An 18,757-nucleotide genomic window follows, 5' to 3' on the forward strand; every position below is an offset into this window, starting at 1 on the left:
TATATATATATATATATATACCACACTTCAAAAAATACATTGCTTCTCGTACGTTGCAGCTGGAGGGCCATTTTCGTGTGGTAATGCGTTGAGTCGTCCACGACAGACGCCATCCGCGGCGGCAGATCAAACACAATCACGGGGTTAATGGCTTTGTACTCGTCTGTGCAGTTGGATCCGTTCACAAAGATGGTCGTGCCGTCAAAGCTAGTGCCATACCCTTCGTGCACTACAATAGCAATACAAGGTTACTAAAAAGGCACTAAAATACAAATAGTGACACTACTACCATGGCCAAACAAGTGAAACGCTGGCTTGATCCGGCCCTGCACTTGGTGGAGTAGATGCACATCGCCGACTCTGTGGAGCCCCACGTCATCGCCGCGACCCATCGGAGGAGAATGAGTGACCAGCACGTCCACATCCGACGGAATGGCCGCCCATTTTTCTTTTAATTTGGCACTTCCTCGAGGGAGATTGAATGCCCAGTCGCAAAATGCAGGTTGCCACGGAGATCTAGTGATAGGAGTTTTATAACGGGATGTGTGTGTAGGAATAGGTTCAATGTGAATACAAGCAAATAGATATGAGTGCTAATGTACGCAATTATGCAGACTGTGGATACACATGTGAACGATACACGAGCAAAGAATATGTCGAAAACTTGTATGTTGGTTTCTATATACTGTATTTTTATATATATATAAATACAGTATATAGAAAACATATATATATATATGTATAAATACAGTATATAGAAACCAACATGTATTTATATATATATATACAGTATATAGAAACCAAACATACAAGTTTATCATCGAATTGACAATATATATGTTCAATTCGATGATTCGAAATTGGAGTAAGAACAGGATCGACCAATCAAAACCGAGAATATACAAATCAAGTGGCCAATAATATCCGAATCACGGGTTACGCATTTTATTAGTGTGGAACTGAAATTAGTGTGACGGGCAACACGTGTTCCATACAAACGTCTATACAAACAATCGATCGCCGGATTTCTCAAAGTCCGAGGTTTTGGCTCAAATGGGGACAATCCTGAATTATCCAATATATTGCAAGAAATCAATAGATATTAGGATAATCGAAAAATAGAGCATACTTGTGAATTATCCAACATATTGTAGGACATAAATAGATATATTAGAATGATCGAAAATGGAGCATACCCGTAGATGCGGTATCCTTCGACGGTCACGAGGGAGTCTTCCAGGTACAGCGCGTTCGTGAGCAACGATCTGACGTCGTCGGAGTCGTATTCGACGGGATGGCCATACCGCTTCCAGTGGGTCTTGTAGTACGCTTTGTCAAATGTACACTCGTGGTTGCCACCGATGACAATCTTGTACCGATGGGGTAACGTCCCCAGGAACGCATTGAACGCCAACACCTACGACGCACACGACGTACACGCGATGATGATCAAGCAGAAGGGAGAGGACGTAGCGTACTTCGTCGCGGTCCCCGGTGTCGGTGAAGTCGCCGCCATGCACCAGCACGTCGCCATGGGGAATCGGCGGGAGGTCGTCGTGGAGCGAGTGCGTGTCCGAGATGAACACGACACGGAGATCACCAGGTTCCTTCCGTGCAGGGACTTGAGGAAGGGAAAAACCGCGCTGGAAGTACTGATACGGCTGAATCCGCCGCCACACGGCCGCGATATCGTCGGCAGGGGCATGCGCGGCGGCATTGTCCAAGGCTCTTGCCCCCACATGTTGCCAAAAAGATGTGATGTCATCTGGGGACAATGCATCTTGTCGCAAGCAAGCATCGATCTCATATCGGGACTTTCCTTCCTCCAGAAAGGCGTTGTACTTGTCGAAGTCCATCGGCGGCCGAGCAGTGGTAGCGACTGCAGTTGTCATCGCCAGAATTGTTATCCGAGTTCAACTTCTTTAGACGTTTTACGTTATATCGATTGTCATCCTTTTATATAAATCGTTTAAGCCACATTAATTGCGTGAGGTAATTAATTGCACATATTTCAATTAATGAATCCCTCATGAATATGGCTGGTTTACAGTACAGTAATACTTTAACGCGTTGTTTGAACTGGGATCCGGATAACTTCCCTGAAACTCCCGCTCGCACCATTACAGTATGACTTGCCGCGGTACACGAGTGCCGATGGAGGATCGGGTTCGAGATCACAACATGATGAGGCATGTCTGTAAGTGATTTGGTTGGCATCTTATCATGTCACCCTTGCGTTCTTGGTGACAACGTCAGGGCGATGGTAAATGCTGCACTGTGGTCCTGTCGGTTCGCTTGGTGATTCCAACAAGCAGCAAACCAATCACGCAGTGCGGCTCCGCTTCAACTCCATCGTGAAACAACCTGTCCATTCCTTTGGATGCGGCGTCGCTTTCCCCTGCCCCTCTCGACGTTGGTCAAGCACATGCTGCTCAATGTTACGTGGACGACGCCAGTAAGCTATAAACTAACGGGGCAATGAGCCACCAAAGCTAACACGACGATGATGGTGCATAAGCTTAACCACATACAGGCACATAATTAATCTGCTATGGCCACCTCAAGATCAGGTATATTTGGATGGTTCGTACGGGAAAGTAAGTTGCTGCTGGTGGGCTATCTCGAATGATACTTATTCACTGGCGTCGTGGCCACCTCTAGCAGATGCTATGCGCGGCGGCAGATAGAACACCACAACGGGGTTGGTCGTGTCTTTGTAGTCGACAGATCAAGCCGTTCACAAACTGTGCGTCAACCCCGTCGTCAAAGCTGTATCCTTCATGACATAGACAACAAGTGCTAGTATTAAATAGTGACACTACCAAACAAGTGAAACGCTGGCTTGATCTGCCAAATGTAGTGTCGGGGTTTCCAGTAATGTCTGTCCCTAGGAGTACATTAATGCGCCAGAGGACAAGGCAGCATATGTGTCATGGGTGCTAACGTCAGAGAAGGGAATGTACATCGTCGGTGGTTCTATCTAGTGTTTGGAAATCGCGGCCATGCATCAATAGATCGCCGTCTGGAATGGGTGGCATGATGTCGTGAAGCGCGTCCGAGATGAACATAACGCGAAGACCTCGACGTTGTTTTCGTTTAGGCACCTGTTCAAGTGAGAGCCCTTGCTCGAAAAGTTGGTACATACTACGGCTGACGTTTGACGCCATACTGTGGCAAGGTCGTTGGCAGGTGGCTTCGGCTAGGGACTGGGACCGCACATGTTGTGCCAGAAAGACGTGAAGTCATCCAAAGCGAAGACATCCCTTCACATGCACGCATCGATGTCGAACGGGAACCTCCTTGCTTCACCAGGATGGCATTGTATTTGGCAACTGGCACAGAGCTGCGGGAGTCGTCATGTCGCACGAGCTCCCAAGCTTAAACTTGTATATCCAGGAACGTCGTTGTCTAGCCTATATGAAGCGAGGTACAGTAGTACAGGCAGTGTACAGTATCCTTAGCCGCCAGGTGTGAAGTGGAACTATGGATGTCAGACGACAGCCTCCGGGAAGTCATCCTTGACGCCCAGTTTTGTAAGATATACTACTACATAAGGCCAGTTGGTAAAGTTGTCACGCCTCTTGTCTACCCATCACGTGGTGGCATGCATCTCCCATACACATGTCGAACACTTCCAAGACCATACCTCTACCTCGTTCCATGTCCCATTCATCATGGCAAATCTCGTCGGGTGACATTCCTCCAGACTCGTGCATCAAACGATACATAATCCAAGCAGCTTTTATCTTATTTATATTATATTACCCATTTGTCTTTTGGTAGTACATACTAACATTAGTACCATTTCACATACCACCGCCCAATATATAAAAAAGCATTTTGTTTTGAACGGGACTGTAACTGCCATAGAACAGTCACATCACGAACATATTCTGCGATCTCGTCCTCGATGCTGGCTGTTGTTGCCCTCTGGCTCACAGGTTGTTATCCTCCATCTTCGTACGTCACTTGGAATTCGGCGTGGTCATACCTATAATGCCAGCACCACACATAGACACTTTCCGTGCTCGTAGCTGCCTCAAGCGCAAACGATCCTTTGCCAAGAGCGTCGAGTTCTCCGTGGTCACTGAATTTACATTCCGCGTCGGGATAGGAGCTGGGTCCGTCCCAAGCGATAGCGTGCCCGGTGTCGGCTTGGCTGGGTCGCCCATTGAAACCATCACAAAGAGAGTCCGAATCAACGGCCCTGGACGTGTGATGATGTATTCCCGCAGCGACCGCCTCTACCTCCTCCAGCGCTCGGGCGAAGATTCGACACAATTGGCCCACGAATCCGTGGAATTGCAGCGCATTCAGCTGTCGAGATTGACCCATGCCCGCGAACATTTGGAACTAAAGCGAGAAAAGGCCGTCATGGCTACACAATCGCGCAACCAAATGCACATGCAACGATTGTTATGTTAACTAACAGTAAATACTACTTCGAAGTACTACTGAGTGATTGTTTTCCACCAATCATGCATCGTGGCACGTTGTCACATAACTGCGGAACTATGAGATTTATTCGGATCATGTACGGATAACAGCGTGATTTCATGGAGTCCCATGGATAAATCTCAACTATTAATACGTATAATACATGCATCCTCTTTTGAGTGTAGGTTTTTACTCAAGTACTCTTGAGTGAAAACCTACACTGAGACTGTGAAACTATTCATAGAAAGGGAGGATAGTATATTTTGGTGTCGATGGCCAAGTTGACAGTAAAACAGAAAGTGTCATTATACCGGTATGGGGAATGTTGGTTTAATCATGGTAAAACCAACATACAGTAATGTTGGCCAACAACCTACGCAATCAATCGACGATTTCTGCTTTTGAATAAATTAAGTGGTATCGATGCCACGCTAACTATAATATGAAGATCCAGCGAGCATCAATACTGCAGGAAGTATTATTATATATCACTGGGTGCATATTAGCACATTCCTTCCAAACGATACAGTCAATTCCATAAACATGTCACTTCCCTTTGTCCTAAGAGCTGGACAGCGTATGTAGACTGCGTGGCAAATGAGCACCCCCACAGGTGCGACTATAACTGCTATTTTACAGTTCTATCCGGATTATTTACAGTTTTGACAACCCCACCGGGTGGGCGACTGTAAAATACAGAAAACTGTATAATTTTACCGCGAGACTTCAAATCGGACAGATGTACAGTTTTGACAACAAATGAGCCAATAACATGTTGTCAATGGATGATTTTGTCCAATCATCGGTGTCATGTACGGAAAGCCAACAATCACTACCTTTGAGCAAATTGATCCTTCAAACGCGCTCGTGGCTCACAACTTCACTAAACTCGTCGAGTGCATCGGCACCCAAACAAAGCACAACCTTCGCTGAGCAGTGACCACAAATTTCCTATGATGTGAATGACCGATTTTCCTTCCATCAATCAACACATTAGAACAGTTGTCGTTCTCAACCGCATCGTCCGTCCATGAAGAGTCCATATACCTAAAGTATAGCGACCTTGTCCAACTAAAGCGCGGGTGAGCTTTGCTCCCCATTCTGTAAATTGACTGTGAGACCGAAATAGTCAGTCCCTACACAGTCGAGCATCTTCAGCCTGACTATCCAGGGGCAGGCTGGAATGGCGGTCAACTATTGACACTAGGGCGGGAAGGTGGTCAAGGATCTCACGAGTGAATTCCACGTCATCGCCGTCGTCCAAAGCAAACTCATACCTCTGAGTTCATAGTTATGCGAATTTTTTACCGTTTACCGCTGGGGTTGACGAAAATTACAATACAGCAACTGTAACACGGCAGTTTAGAGTCTGATTATACAATCGCACAGATGTGGATGCCCTAACAATTCTACCTCATCGATATTGCATTTGAAGTAGCCGCGACTGCAGCTGGTATATTAATTAGCTGGTATATTAATTAACTCACGATTATTCAAACTTCACAAAACTAGAGCTGCACAACCAAACATACTGTATCACAGTGGCTAGCTGGCTGGCGGCGGAATACTAATTTGATAGAGTACTGTATTTCATCAAGCATGCTGGGAATAATATATAGTTTGCAAGGACGATCTTGGTGGGCGTTTCATAGCACGACCGTTTGGCGCTCGGACCGTCGATAGACGCGTATGTCTGTGATGTGGTGCTATGTACAGTAGTCTTCTTTTGGCCAAGTACTTGGCAAATCGACTGGTCGGCGGTTAGACCATCTCCATCACACTGATGCGTCGGGATCCTTGTACTTGGTTCAAGCCTTGCCGCTTGAGCAGCAAGAGGCGGTTCTGGACAGCGTACTTCATGACGCAGCCAACCCCTTCGGCCGCCTTCGATCGGGCGACGGGAGGCCCCATCAAGCCCACGCCGGGCACTTGGTCGCTCGGCACCACGCAGGAGCTCCAGCCGACGTCAGAGTTGTCGCTGTATCGAATCGCGCAGCCTTCTTGGCATGGTGTTGGCTGTGCTTGATGCTGCATGTGTCGTTGTTGTGGAAAAGCAATGGCGTCATTGAAGAGACAACGTGCATGGAATGACCAACTTGTCAAGAGTACACGTGCGATGGAGGGTGTGCAAACGATGGCACCGAGCGTGAGTCCACTCTTGATTTCAATGTGTGGATGGTACAGTAGGATCAATCCGATCTTCACAGGCATGATGGTGGTTAAAGTAAAATTAATGCTAAATTAAGCTTTACTTGAGTATGTCATACTTTAAAGTATATTTAACAAGGACTAAAATATCGAAATAAGCACGACGTAGTACTGTTCGCAATAGCTTCAAGGCGGTTAAAACAAAATCAATGCTTGATGCAGCTTAAGTTTTGTTTATACCTTCTCGATGCGGTAGTTCCCTCTATAATACTTGAAGTACTTTACAGAATATAACAGAAGTATGCAATATAACACCTTACATATTTGTCCCTTCTGAATACAAAAATCAAGTAAGTTTTGGACGTCGACGCTGTTTATAACATTTCGCGACTGTGAAATGTCGACCAGCGACCGAAAGACGGAAGTGTGGTCGATGGCGGTGTGTGGAATGGACATGCTATGGCGCGGCGAGGTCGTTCAGCATGGCAACAGACGCGATCTCCGTGCAGAATGCAAGGAACTCGTCCAAACTCATGCCATCAGCCTCGTCCGTCGCCATTCCCACAAATGCTTTCCCAAACGCCTATGAAACGAAGCCATGAGAAGCATGAATGCCGACGCAGGGTGCATCCATGCCGCCATATCATCCACGCACCTCATTCTCGAGCAACGGGCGCAGCCCTCTGGATCGTCCGACAAACTCGCGGACACGGTCGTTGTTGTCGAGGGCATGCATCATCTCGTGCTGGTCGATCTTGCCACTGTGGTCCGTGTCCACAAGCGCAAACACAATCTACATCCATGCAAAGTCAACATCGAACGACCTCAATCTGTCATCCACTTTTCATTCGAAACCGCATGCACTTCTTCAATATGCATATGACGTTGTACGTCGACAGGAACGTTACCTTGGCAATGGCCGCTTCTTGCTCTAGTATCGCCTTGCGCGCAGCATACGCTTCATTTTTCTGTCGGATGATGTCATCTTTGCTTTGACCTCCGTCCTTTCGATCGGCCATGATGGCGGCAAACATGCGCCGTCCGTAGTCGCGAAAGGCCGCCCATGAGATGCTGTTGGTGTTGTCCTTGTCCATGTCAGCAAACACTCCGTCGACGCTGCGCTTCTTGAGCGCGTGCTTGAGCACCACGGACGTCATGGCGACGCTGCGCACATACGCGTCTTTTGTCAATGCCCACAGCTGCCAAACCACGCGTCGCCATATTAGCCGAAAGTGATGACAAAACACGCTCAAGATCGATCGTCACGTTGTTACCATTTCATTCTTGTCCAGGGTGCCGCCGCGGTCCGTGTCGATGAGGTCAAACAACTGAGCGAGGATGCCTTCCATAGAGTAAACATATCAGTTTGCCAGATGCATATATATATATATATATAACGTATTCCATGCATCTGTGTCAAGGCATACTAGTACTACAGTACCGATAGCATACACCACACAAGACGTATTAAAAATAGTTTCTGAACCACAACACACTCAAATACACAAGTATACTCCGTACGCTGTTCATCATGAAAGCGCGGGTCGTCCTCTTGAGCTGACGGGGCGTCGGCTGCGTGGGCTCGGTCGTCGTCGTCCTCGTCGCGGGTTCCTTGGTCGGGGCTGCTGCTGGTGGTCGCTGCGGGATGGCGCTGGACGGGTCCGTGCTTGTGTAGCGGTTTGAGGCTGCCATATTTGACCTTTCCTTTGGTTCCATGAAGCACTGTTGTCGGCTGCAAATGTGACAGTGAAGTGTTTTGACCACCGTACTCAAAACAGGTGTACATACGTGGCGTACGGTGAACGCAAGGCCATTGGCACTGGCGCGAGCGTTGGGATCTCTCACGACTGGCGATGCCACCGGTGACTAACGTTATGTCATATATCAGTTGCACCATCCATATATATATATATATATATCAAGGCACATGTTGTATCACACAGTGTGCTTGAAATCTCGGTGTGATGGATGGTCGAAGCAGGCGGTACATGGTTTCGGTTGATGTACAGTACAGTACATATAACTTTAAACCGATCAAAGTTATCCTTAAAGGTATAGGTCGAAACCGATCAAAAGTATCCTTAAAGGTATAGGTTGAAACCGATCAAAAGTACCCTTAAAGGCGCACGACGACTGGGCTGATGAATAAGCTGGGCCGCCAACGACACGTGGTCCACGCGCGGTTTGTCTAAATGATACATCGACTCGGGCTGGCTCACGTCGAGTTTGCCGTTTCGACCGACCTAACTCCTCATTCGTTCGTTACACGAACAGGGGCGTGCCACGTCACAGCTCTACCGTGTGGGCACTGCTGGCTGTGTGGAAAATGTGTTTAGGGTTGGCGCGGCGATGGGGGTCCAGTACTACATCCAGCATGTACTGGACCGATGAAGGGCTGGTTCTAATGCTGGTAGTTCCAGAGTTTGGTTTCAGATCGTTTGATGACGGGGGGGGGCGTTGAGTGGTCAGAGGGACAGTGGTCGTTGTGGCCATCACATCGTCTTGGTAGGTTGTTTGCGTAGTGGGCCACTGATATAACAAGATATCTTCAGAGGTTGTCGCACGTCGAAACAGCTATGACAAAATCACACAAGTTAGCAATTATTCTATAGTAATATTGTACTTTTCAGTCAATTTGCCTATATTTTGGGAGATTGATGAAATCGCCAGCAACTACTAATCGAGCAATCGAGTATGATTGGCTACACAGAATGAAGGTTGCAATTTGATTGGCTAAAACGATTCAGTATTGCAGTCACAAACATACCTCTTCAATTTTGTTTTATATGCAAATTCAAAGGTCCTGCGATTGTTCGGCGGTTCATTCAACCAACCGCGGGAGGAAGGACATTTTGAGTAGAACACATAATATGTCATTCATTGCAACAGTCGACGTTGCCATGACCAAATTCAATGGAGCTGGAAATAAATATATCTTGGGGGTTAGGTGCATAAAATGCTAGAAGCAAGAACAGAAAACAGTCGAGTATAAAATCAAAGCAAGATAGGAACTATGAACGAACGCTTAATAGTGTTATGAAAGTGTTTGACCTAGATATATACAGACATCGTACGCGAAGATAGTTCTTTCGATCTCGAGTTTCCTGTTGAATGCGGTGCAAGTTGGCTTCTTTCACGGCCCGGGCGGCTTCGGCAGCCCACGTCGCATGCAATTGCGACGCGCATACGTCCTATAATATTTGTATTCATCCCAACACATCCAATATATATATATATATATATATATATATATTATAGGGAACTTTCATCCATCCAAGCGCTAGAAAGTGTATGATCGACGGCAAAAACTATATGTCAGCATCACCTACCTGCATGTATTGTCGAGATGCATTGTCTTCCAACACCATGTGCTGCTGGCACCTACATCCGTAGTTCGCAATAGATACAACACAATACTAAGTATTACAATCGTACCACGTTTCGTCGTTTTCTTGCTTTTGAACCCCCCAAAACGTATCGGTTTTGCATTGAAGCAACTCTTGCAATTGCATGGCGGACCGTTCGCGGCTCTCCAGCGCGCTGTCTTCGCTCCGCCGGCGCCGCTCCAGCTCTTCCATCGCTCGGCGTTGGATTTCTTCGCGTTTTCTAGCAGCTTCCTGTACCCAAAGGCTGTATGATTCATCGTACATGTGTATGCAATACTGTACATGCAAGTTCCGACGAAGGTCCTCCGCATCCCGCATCGACTGCTCCTCGACCCCCTGCCGCTGAATCTCGCGCGTGGTCTAGCATATATATATATATATCGAAATGAGCTGTATCCATTGGACGTATTTCGGAATGATCTGTATCCATATATATGCATGTATGCAGCAATGCTGGATGTGTTGTATCCATTTGGATGTGGTTTGATTATTTTGTGTGAATGTCGAGTTGTACTTCGCAAGAATATATATATATATATACTGTATCTGCAGCATTGCTGGATGTGTTGTATCCATTTGGATGTTTCTTTATTTTTTGTGTGAATCCTATTTCGGAATGTATGCAATATCCCTATATATACTATATGCGCACTCATCACGTACCTGATCGATACCCCAAAACCGATCGCTTTTGGAACACTGTTTCTTTTCAACCAGCAGCATCCCCCGCCGTTCGTCCGCTTCGCGCTGGGCTTCGACTTCCTACACGTCAGCACATGTGTTTCTCTCACTTGACAACTGACATACATATATTCACCTGCTGGTATTCGTACATTGTACACATACCTTTGTCACGGGCTTCTTGGTCTCAACAAGTCGAGAAACGACGGGCGTCGAAGCTGTCAATCGAGTTGGTTGCTGCGGGGGCGGTTGCAAGGCTCGAGGCTCGTCGTTTTCTTGTAGTAGCGGCCCCTCTGCCGCCACTGGCTCGTCATCGCCAGCCTCGCCATCTACCGCCGCATCTTGAACGTCCCCCTCCGCCACCTCTGGTTCCACGACACCCCCTTCTTCCGACGTGGAAATTCCGTCTGTGCCGCCATGTTGTCGGGTCCTTCTCACTCGCATTCGAGCGAGGGCACATCGAAATGCGCATTGAATGACCAGCAGCACCGTGAACAGCGGGTCCTCGTCGCGAAAGACACGGGGGGGGTGGGTCGTGATGGATCCGTGGTGGCATTCGTAATAGTACGCTCGTCTGAGGACAGGATCAAATGAGTGGATCCACTCCTCGTCCTCCTCGCCACCATCACCATTCGCCGCCGTCATCCTCTTCACCATCTCGTCGTCCAAGAGGAGCAGCTGCGACCGAATCCTGTCGAGTCTCGACACGGTCGAGGCATCGAGCACAAAGCTGTGGGTTCTTCTCTATATATAAAAATACCTGTCAGACCAACCTAGTTGATTGGATGTGTGATTGAACAACCTCGAGCGTCTGTGTGGTTTTGTCTGGAGGTGGCAATTCTTGGGCATCGATGGAAACCTCCACAGAGCCAGCCCCACTTGGCGGCGCAACCGACTCGCCACTCTCGTCGACGGTCTTGTCGCTGGACGGTGGTAGCTCCCACGTCGTTTCCCCTGTGGTTTTGTGCATGAAAAAACTCCGGCCAAACTCATCGGCGCATTCTTCCCACTCGACGTCGCCGTCGTCGGCCATTCTTGGACAACTAGTGTCCGTAACGGGCACATACATTCTGGATGTCGGTTTCACGCCGAAACGACATTTGCCCCATATAGTTATGAATAAAGTTGTAATTTCAATGTAACGAACGGTATGCAATCAACTATGCACACGGTACCACCTGCGTGACGACAGTGCCGATATGCATGCATTGGGCAGACATAGGAATGTTGCCAAATCGATTTGAAACTGGAGCAGCCCTCAGCAGAATTGAATGTCTTATGAGCATGCAGTCAAGAACCGCCAAAGCCAATCAAATCACGTTTCGAGGAATTTCTGCCAATCCAAACACGTTTGATTCGGCCCTCCGTATTGGGCAAAACCACATGGATGTATAGGACGTATACTTTGTACAAGTTTAAATTAGATCAAATGGGTTCGAAACCTATATAAATGTGTGTGGGGTTAGGGTTGCTTTCAAGATGGGATGTGTTTGATTTCACACATCTCAATTGTCATACCCCGGCTTGTAAGCTGAGCTTAAGTACATAATTCAGGGAAGTATTGCGATTGGAGGTCTTGTAAATCCCACAATTATAACCAATCAAGTGCGAATCCCACCAATAATAATATAGTAAAATTGGATCAATTCGATCTCCATACATTTTCGATATGAAAACATGTCGGACTTCACTGTAGATTGAATTGATTATCAAAAGGCTCTACTTGAACGTTTACATCCTCGAGGGTATCTGTCATCTACTGGTCATACGCGTCGACATGGACGCCGGCAATGGCGCGCCCAGATGGATCGGCGGCGTTCTTAAATGATGCATCCCATTCGATCGCGGCTGCCGTGCTGCATGCAATGCTCGGTCCCCCCGGAACAGTCTGCGCCGCCACTTCCTTTTCAAAATGCTTGGAGAAAATGCTACCAAAAAATACCCATATGTTCATCAATATGTGTTCAAAAATTACAAATATCATATTGTCGATTTGATACAAATTTGGGGACGGGGTGCAATCGAATCGCGCCGACCAAACCGATCCACAATCGATCTGATTGGTTGAATTTCATTGAGAAGGTTTTGATTGGTTAATAATTTTGAGCTCTTCTGAAGTAGCCAATCAAATCGATTGAAATTCCAACGAGAAACCACAACACAATGAAATTTCACTCGAAAGCACAATATATATATATATAACAATTGCCAACCTGCGGTACAAGTATGCTTCTTTCGTCTGGGGCGTATTGTACGGAAACAACAGCTCAGCGTGCTTCATTTGCCGGTCGGAAATCTCGCGGTCCGCCCAATCTTTCAGCGCGTCGATCCACCCGTAGCCCACGCCGTCGGAAAATTGCTCTTTCTATTGGAATTATTAAATATATATATATATATTTCACATAAACATTGAACAAATTTCACAGTACCTGGCGCCACAAAATGTTGTTGGGCAAGTACGGATGCTCGGGCGTGTCAAACGCTTTGCGAAGAACGTACTTTTCCATGCGGCCACTTTCGCGGTTGCACTACAAGTTTGTTTATGACCAAATTGATAGAAAAAAATATTTAAATATTGTAATATTTCGTACCATTTTCTCGGTCGAATCCAAGTTCATGGCCACGTCGAGAAAGTCGGCGTCCAAAAACGGCACGCGCGCTTCCACGCCCCACGCGCTCGTGGATTTGTTGGCGCGAAGGCAGTCGAATTGATGCAATCCCTAGAAATATAATTCAGAAATGTCCCTTTCAGACAATATATAATTATATTATTATATGGACAACACTCAATATCAAATGAAAACTACTCGAAAAACCCACAAGACAATAGTATCCCATGGTCTCTCTCTCTCTCTATATATATATATATATACACTCAGTGATGTCCATTTCCGACAATATATTGCTTCGAAAAGTATTATACAATATAGTGGACAACACAATCATATTTTTATATCTTGTAGTACCTGGTCAATACACAATGTCAAAACACAATTTGTCACAAACAAATACAATCAATAAACTCAAGCATATATATATTTATATATATATGCTTGTATATATATATATATTTATATATATATGCTTGTATATATATATATATTTATATATATATACAAACACCCACACTACAATAGTATCCCATTGGCGCGTTAAACAAAACACGTCGAGATCAATATTATAATATATTATATATATATATCCAAGAAGGGCAAGCCTCATACCATTCAATGAGTATATATATATATATACATATATACCTTGAGTTTGTTCACAGTTTCATCGTGCAATGCTTGGGCGTGGGGGGCCTTGTGAAAGTAGAGGTACCCCCCAAATACTTCGTCCGCGCCTTCGCCCGACAGCACCATCTTGATGCCCATGGCTTTGATCTTGCGACTCATGAGAAACATGGGTGTCGATGCACGAATCGTCGTCACGTCGTACGTTTCCAGCTAATATTTTCATTAGAATTCGTACATATTACTATATTTATTATATAATTCCGACCAAATTCCCCCTCCCCATTGAGCATTGACGTATATATATATATATACATGTATGAAGAAACAATGTCCACTTTTGAGGACATTGTTTATATATACGCTTTTGTGCGTTGTCATACATATATATATATATATATATAGATATAAACAATGTCCACTTTTGAGGACAGGATCATACTACGACTCACACTAGAGTTATATCATGAACCCGTGGATATCGCTGATAAATGAAATAGACGAGGATATTAAATGAAATAGACACATGTGGGTATTCAATGAAATAGATGATTATTCATCTATATCGTACATGATAAATGACGTCCGACACAGCATCGATGCCTTCTTGGATCGTGTACGTGTACGAGTGATGGATCGTGCCGAGGGACTTCGCGACTTCCTTCGCCGCCGCCAAGTCGGGCGAGTTGTCCAAACCAATCGTAAATGAATGCAATCGCGGACTCCACTCCGTATCGGCGCCTAGAACAACGCAGCAACACGGTAGTTAACCAAGGCTTATATTAATTCATGCAAGCATTTTTGTGCAAATATATATATATATATATATATATATATATATATATATAGATCCGCATTCGTTCGGGCGTTGTTCAGTTTTCTTTTTTTTTTTTGAACCGAACAGTTGAAAAATTACAACATTTGGTGAAAAAAAACGCCAATTTAGGGATCCAATTGGCGTTGTTTTGACGAAAAATTGGACAAAACAGACGATTCTTGAGGGATATATAACAACAGGATCACATGTCTGGCCATGTTGGAAGGGAGAAGTACCTGCGGCAAACAACTTCTTTTGGTGGCGGCTGGCGATCGACGCGACGAGGGACGAGTCCAACCCCCCCGATAGCAACACACCCCACGGCACATCGGACATCATGCGTTTCGTCACGGCGGTCTCAAAGGCCTGGGAACATCCCCATCATATCGTGCTTCAAGGCCAGGAAACGAAGATGGAAGGATTAGTACCTCGCGCAACGTCGCTAGGTTGAGCGGCACCGTGCCAATGTGTCCTGGTTCCATCCATCCAGGGGTGTACCATCGTGTGAACTCTCCTGTCGTGCTCGTAAAGACATGTCCGGGCGGAAACAAGTCAAAGCGAACGCAGCCATGCTATGCATTCGTCATTGTCATCATCATCGCTATGTCGCGTACCTCCAAAGCTTTCATTTCGGACGCAAACCAGACGCTGCCGTCGGCGCCGTACCCATAGTACAGCGGCGTGATCCCCATGTGGTCGCGGGCAGCGATCAACACGTCCTTGGCGGAATCGTACAGGACGAACGAAAACATGCCGCGGAGGTGACGCAGAAACGCCGTGCCATGCTGCTTGTACAGCGGGATAATCACTTCACAGTCAGACTTGGTCTTGAACGTGTACGGCGTCTGCAACGTCGCCATGAGTTCCTTGTAGTTGTACACTTCGCCGTTCACGGCCAACGTGATCGTGCCGTCGTTGCTCACGAGCGGCTGCGCGCCGGATTCAGGGTCGATGATCGCCAATCGTTCGTGTTCGATGGCGATGCCCTTGGGCAGGATGCGCACGCCGTTCCAGTCCGGCCCGCGGTGTCGGATCCTACATCGAGATAGTGAGCGCCGTCGTCCTAGACGAAGCCGCATGCCACGTACTTCTTTCCTGCATCCAAGATAGCTTTACGCAGGTCGTCGTTGTTCAGCATGGACGCATAGATCGCTACGATGCCGCACATGGTGTCTGTCTTCTAATGGTCAGGGAAAATCCAAAATGCGATCTTGATCTCCATGGTAGTCGACATCGGGGCGCTTCGGCGCCCCGCGTCAATGCATCCATTCAATAAAGTTTCCAATTCATACAAACTACAAGTGACTTGACACCTTTCAAGTTTACTTAACTGCATCATATACAAAATGTCAGTGTTTCGGACTATCGATACTTTTCCGAATGTTTTGATTCTTTGATTCACATACAATTTCCAAGTGAACTTCGACAGGATAGTTTTCCCATTCATTCGTCCAACTTCAACTTCAAGAGGTAGTACAACTATTATGGGTGCGACTAAGTATTTCAGAGCACCGCGCCCCGTCATTTTCCCATGGTGTTGGTCCCACAAGAATATTTCCGTGGAAAGCTCTCTTTGTGCATGCGACGATGGCACCATTGAGGTTCGGCATAGATGCGAAGGGCGGAAGGTTCTGATGCCACCAGAAGTGCGTGCCCATCGTCACCCTCTCACGGGTGCTAACATGTGCATGGACGGACCACGACCACAATCAACGAAGAGCCACGAACAACCCTGGCATGCTGCATGTGCTCCCACTTGGTAGAAGCTGCTGTATGGCACGGCATATAATCGCATTGTGTTGCCTCCATTGTGTCTGAAGTTGCAAAGCAATCATCATGTGGGCGTGCCACGTATTAATAGCGTCCAATCCCTCTCCCGGGTCAGAAAATATGAACATCGTCGCAGCATTTTATGCCCATGGCAAAGAACGGAACGCCTAAATTTACTTTGGCATTGCCAGCCACGGCTGCATAACCACATTCTATCGAGAGACTCGAGAGGGGGGGGAATGCCGCACCTTCGCCATCAACATCACCGCCCGCCGCCGCCGCCTCTTCCGTCTCGACCGTCTTCGCATGTCATCCACCCACTCGCGTGGACTTCAGACATGCTGCACTTCTTTAGCAAGCGCAGCTCCATCGACTCGAACCCGTCGTCAGACGACGGCACGAGCTCCGTCGACGACGCCTCGTCAACCTCCAAGCTGCAGCAGAAGCAGCAGTATATGTTCAAGTCGGTGGCCGTGCGCCGCTTGTCCCAACATCGCCTTCTTCTAGCCGCCGAGCCTCATCACAAGTCTCGTCTTCCGCCTTCTCACGTCGTCGACGACGACGACACGGGCCTGCCGACTCTAACCTCATCGTCGTCGCTCCGCAGTACCTTCCTGCTTGACGACGAGTTCCAGCCCACGTCAGTGGACTGGAATCCGCATTATCCGTGGTTTCGCGTGCTCACAGAGATCGTGGACACGGAAACCAGCTTTGTCGAAACATTGCATACGCTGCACCAGGTGTTCAACCATGTGTTCCACGACACGCACAGGTACACGCACGGGTCGTTGCTGGCGCTTCGGTCGGCGACCGCGGCGCTTCTGACACTCCACACGGACCTGTGCACCGACCTCCGTCGCCCCGCGGACATGCTGCATCTACGTCAGGACACGCTCCATCTCGCCAATGCGTTTCAATCGCACCTGCCCTACTTTAAGCTGTACGCCCACTACTGCCTCGCGTACACGGACGTCAGCAGCCTCCTCCTTCGCTTGCATCAACGAAAGCAACACAATACAACGCTCAAAAGACAACAACACACGACCCAAGTCGATGAGTTTCTCGCGGCGATCACTGCCGCCGCGCACGTACTCCAAGTGGACCTCCAGTCGGAAATGATCAAGCCCGTTCAACGGCTGTGTCGGTACCCTCTGCTCATGTCGGAGCTCCACCACCACGCCATGTCGCATGCTGGGTGCTTGACGGACACGCTGGCCATACTCGTTCGGGATACCAAAGTCGTCGCTGCTTACGTGAACGACCGCGTCCAAGCCGACACGAACAACGCCAAGTTCTTGCGGTTGAGACGAAAGCTCACCCTCGGATTTGGATGCCCCGAGGTGATGGTGCCCGCTCGGCAGTACGTGACCGAAGCCGCGGTGCACGTCGCGTCCTTGGTGACAGTCGTGCCGTGGAATATGTGGACTGCCAAGCCCCAGACCCTCGTGCTGCTCTCAGATGTGTTGCTGATCACCAAGCGGCGACGGCAGACACGGTTGCAGGTAGGAATGTTGGTCGTGATGATGGTTGTTCTGCAGAAAGTTGGTATGAGCAGTTGAAAACGATTGATTGATTGGAGAGATGAGGCTCATATATGGTGTGCGCTGTGGCTTGATGTAGGTGACCAAGCTGCTGCCGCTGGTGATGGTGTCCGTGGAGGAAGTAGATGTGATCGAGTTTCCCAAGTGGAGTCGCGCCAAGTGCTTTGTGTTGCGCTACAAGTAAGCTACCAGTGCCTTTTCTTGTGATAACGTGTTCGTGTGGTGATTGATTATGACGTGTTATGGCACAGGACAGAGAGCGGGTATGCCAGTGGAGGTACCATCATGATGATGCAGGGCCACGTCAAGACGTATGTGGTTGTGTGCGACTGCGAGAAGAAGAAGATCGAGCTGCTGAGCTTGTTTCGGGAAACGTTGGCCCAAGTCGTGGACGCAATGGTGATGCCGCCGCCGCCGTCGGTCCAGCAACCGTTCACATTGCGCCACACGCGGCTCCCGTCGAGTGTGAGCGCCGTCTAGTTTTGTGATTGTACTTCGTTTAGGACGTGTACTCTATTTTGGTGTTGGTCGATTGCAGAATGTATGTACATCCCTACAGAATGATGGTGTCGTGGGGACGACCCATTTACTACTGTACTATTAATAGTTAACCTAGTTACAGTGTATCAACACCGGTAGTTTCAACTTCGACAGAGTGTAAAGATGTAGCCCGACCAACATGCCCACTAACGATATAATACTACGTAGTAATACATGCACAGGAACCATCGCTCCTGT

The 18,757-nt window shown here is 47.6% G+C and overlaps 7 protein-coding genes across 9 annotated transcripts in view; 2 read left to right on the forward strand and 5 right to left on the reverse strand.

Annotated features, from left to right (window-relative positions):
- H257_14475 (hypothetical protein) overlaps window positions 1-1,892 on the reverse strand; it is a gene marked incomplete at both ends in the record, with an annotated part of 3,354 nt that extends 1,462 nt beyond the window's left edge. Inside the window, 4 exons of the mRNA XM_009842297.1 lie at window positions 53-229; window positions 290-516; window positions 1,197-1,417; window positions 1,479-1,892. Of these exons, the coding sequence (XP_009840599.1) occupies window positions 53-229; window positions 290-516; window positions 1,197-1,417; window positions 1,479-1,892 (1,039 nt within the window). The remainder of the gene's footprint in view (window positions 1-52; window positions 230-289; window positions 517-1,196; window positions 1,418-1,478) is intronic.
- Window positions 1,893-2,380: 488 nt separating this feature from the next.
- On the forward strand, window positions 2,381-3,382 carry H257_14476 (hypothetical protein; the record flags this gene model as incomplete). Its single annotated transcript, XM_009842298.1, has 4 exons — window positions 2,381-2,455; window positions 2,892-2,966; window positions 3,015-3,112; window positions 3,190-3,382. The coding sequence occupies 4 exons, from the start codon at window positions 2,381-2,383 to the stop codon at window positions 3,380-3,382; spliced, it is 441 nt and encodes a 146-aa protein (XP_009840600.1).
- Window positions 3,383-3,879: 497 nt separating this feature from the next.
- H257_14477 (hypothetical protein) lies at window positions 3,880-4,459 on the reverse strand. Its single transcript, XM_009842299.1, has one exon. It carries the CDS (start codon window positions 4,345-4,347, stop codon window positions 3,946-3,948), a length of 402 nt encoding a protein of 133 aa, XP_009840601.1. The 5' UTR covers window positions 4,348-4,459; the 3' UTR covers window positions 3,880-3,945.
- Window positions 4,460-6,149: 1,690 nt separating this feature from the next.
- H257_14478 (hypothetical protein) lies at window positions 6,150-6,648 on the reverse strand (the record flags this gene model as incomplete). The annotated part of the gene is made up of 1 exon (XM_009842300.1): window positions 6,150-6,648. The coding sequence occupies one exon, from the start codon at window positions 6,646-6,648 to the stop codon at window positions 6,199-6,201; it is 450 nt and encodes a 149-aa protein (XP_009840602.1). The 3' UTR covers window positions 6,150-6,198.
- Window positions 6,649-6,887: 239 nt separating this feature from the next.
- Window positions 6,888-11,713, reverse strand: H257_14479 (hypothetical protein). The gene is made up of 15 exons (XM_009842301.1): window positions 11,455-11,713; window positions 10,818-11,396; window positions 10,635-10,733; window positions 10,254-10,331; window positions 10,021-10,202; window positions 9,915-9,966; window positions 9,660-9,776; window positions 8,884-9,159; window positions 8,700-8,828; window positions 8,374-8,451; window positions 8,107-8,317; window positions 7,860-7,927; window positions 7,494-7,784; window positions 7,241-7,378; window positions 6,888-7,168 (listed from the first exon to the last, which is right to left on the reverse strand). Exons 1-15 carry the CDS (start codon window positions 11,683-11,685, stop codon window positions 7,043-7,045), a joined length of 2,655 nt encoding a protein of 884 aa, XP_009840603.1. The 5' UTR covers window positions 11,686-11,713; the 3' UTR covers window positions 6,888-7,042.
- Window positions 11,714-12,330: 617 nt separating this feature from the next.
- Window positions 12,331-15,906, reverse strand: H257_14480 (asparagine synthase (glutamine-hydrolyzing)). The gene is made up of 10 exons (XM_009842302.1): window positions 15,797-15,906; window positions 15,323-15,743; window positions 15,137-15,280; window positions 14,945-15,074; window positions 14,463-14,632; window positions 13,913-14,104; window positions 13,244-13,372; window positions 13,082-13,180; window positions 12,866-13,017; window positions 12,331-12,580 (listed from the first exon to the last, which is right to left on the reverse strand). The coding sequence occupies exons 1-10, from the start codon at window positions 15,874-15,876 to the stop codon at window positions 12,409-12,411; spliced, it is 1,689 nt and encodes a 562-aa protein (XP_009840604.1). The 5' UTR covers window positions 15,877-15,906; the 3' UTR covers window positions 12,331-12,408.
- A 648-nt stretch (window positions 15,907-16,554) lies between these two features.
- H257_14481 (hypothetical protein) lies at window positions 16,555-18,740 on the forward strand. Of its 3 annotated transcripts, XM_009842305.1 has the most exons (3): window positions 16,555-17,980; window positions 18,099-18,199; window positions 18,271-18,691. In XM_009842305.1, the coding sequence occupies exons 1-3, from the start codon at window positions 16,718-16,720 to the stop codon at window positions 18,497-18,499; spliced, it is 1,593 nt and encodes a 530-aa protein (XP_009840607.1). In that variant the 5' UTR covers window positions 16,555-16,717; the 3' UTR covers window positions 18,500-18,691. The 3 variants fall into 3 exon arrangements, with proteins under 3 accessions (XP_009840607.1, XP_009840606.1, XP_009840605.1); XM_009842304.1 differs by having other exon boundaries at window positions 16,555-18,199; window positions 18,271-18,740; XM_009842303.1 differs by having other exon boundaries at window positions 18,099-18,691.
- The last annotated feature ends 17 nt before the right edge of the window (window positions 18,741-18,757 follow it).

Source organism: Aphanomyces astaci (assembly GCF_000520075.1).
Source record: "Aphanomyces astaci strain APO3 unplaced genomic scaffold supercont1.58, whole genome shotgun sequence".
In the NCBI taxonomy this organism is placed as follows: domain Eukaryota; phylum Oomycota; class Saprolegniomycetes; order Saprolegniales; family Verrucalvaceae; genus Aphanomyces; species Aphanomyces astaci.

What these genes read in the sequence shown, in the direction of transcription:
- H257_14477 (XM_009842299.1), bottom strand. Translation starts at nt 4,347, where the DNA reads ATGTTCGCGGGCATGGGTCAATCTCGACAGCTGAATGCGCTGCAATTC.
- H257_14479 (XM_009842301.1), bottom strand. Translation starts at nt 11,685, where the DNA reads ATGGCCGACGACGGCGACGTCGAGTGGGAAGAATGCGCCGATGAGTTT. An exon ending in CAAGAAAACGACGAAACGTG is followed by an intron (nt 9,967 to 10,020) that starts GTACGATTGTAA and finishes CTACGGATGTAG; the next exon opens with GTGCCAGCAGCACATGGTGT. An exon ending in GCGCTTTCATGATGAACAGC is followed by an intron (nt 7,928 to 8,106) that starts GTACGGAGTATA and finishes ACTCTATGGAAG; the next exon opens with GCATCCTCGCTCAGTTGTTT.
- H257_14480 (XM_009842302.1), bottom strand. Translation starts at nt 15,876, where the DNA reads ATGTGCGGCATCGTAGCGATCTATGCGTCCATGCTGAACAACGACGAC. An exon ending in ATCTTGGATGCAGGAAAGAA is followed by an intron (nt 15,744 to 15,796) that starts GTACGTGGCATG and finishes ATCTCGATGTAG; the next exon opens with GATCCGACACCGCGGGCCGG. An exon ending in GAAGCATACTTGTACCGCAG is followed by an intron (nt 12,581 to 12,865) that starts GTTGGCAATTGT and finishes ATTTTTTGGTAG; the next exon opens with CATTTTCTCCAAGCATTTTG.
- H257_14481 (XM_009842305.1), top strand. Translation starts at nt 16,718, where the DNA reads ATGCCGCACCTTCGCCATCAACATCACCGCCCGCCGCCGCCGCCTCTT. An exon ending in GACGGCAGACACGGTTGCAG is followed by an intron (nt 17,981 to 18,098) that starts GTAGGAATGTTG and finishes GGCTTGATGTAG; the next exon opens with GTGACCAAGCTGCTGCCGCT. An exon ending in TGCTTTGTGTTGCGCTACAA is followed by an intron (nt 18,200 to 18,270) that starts GTAAGCTACCAG and finishes GTTATGGCACAG; the next exon opens with GACAGAGAGCGGGTATGCCA.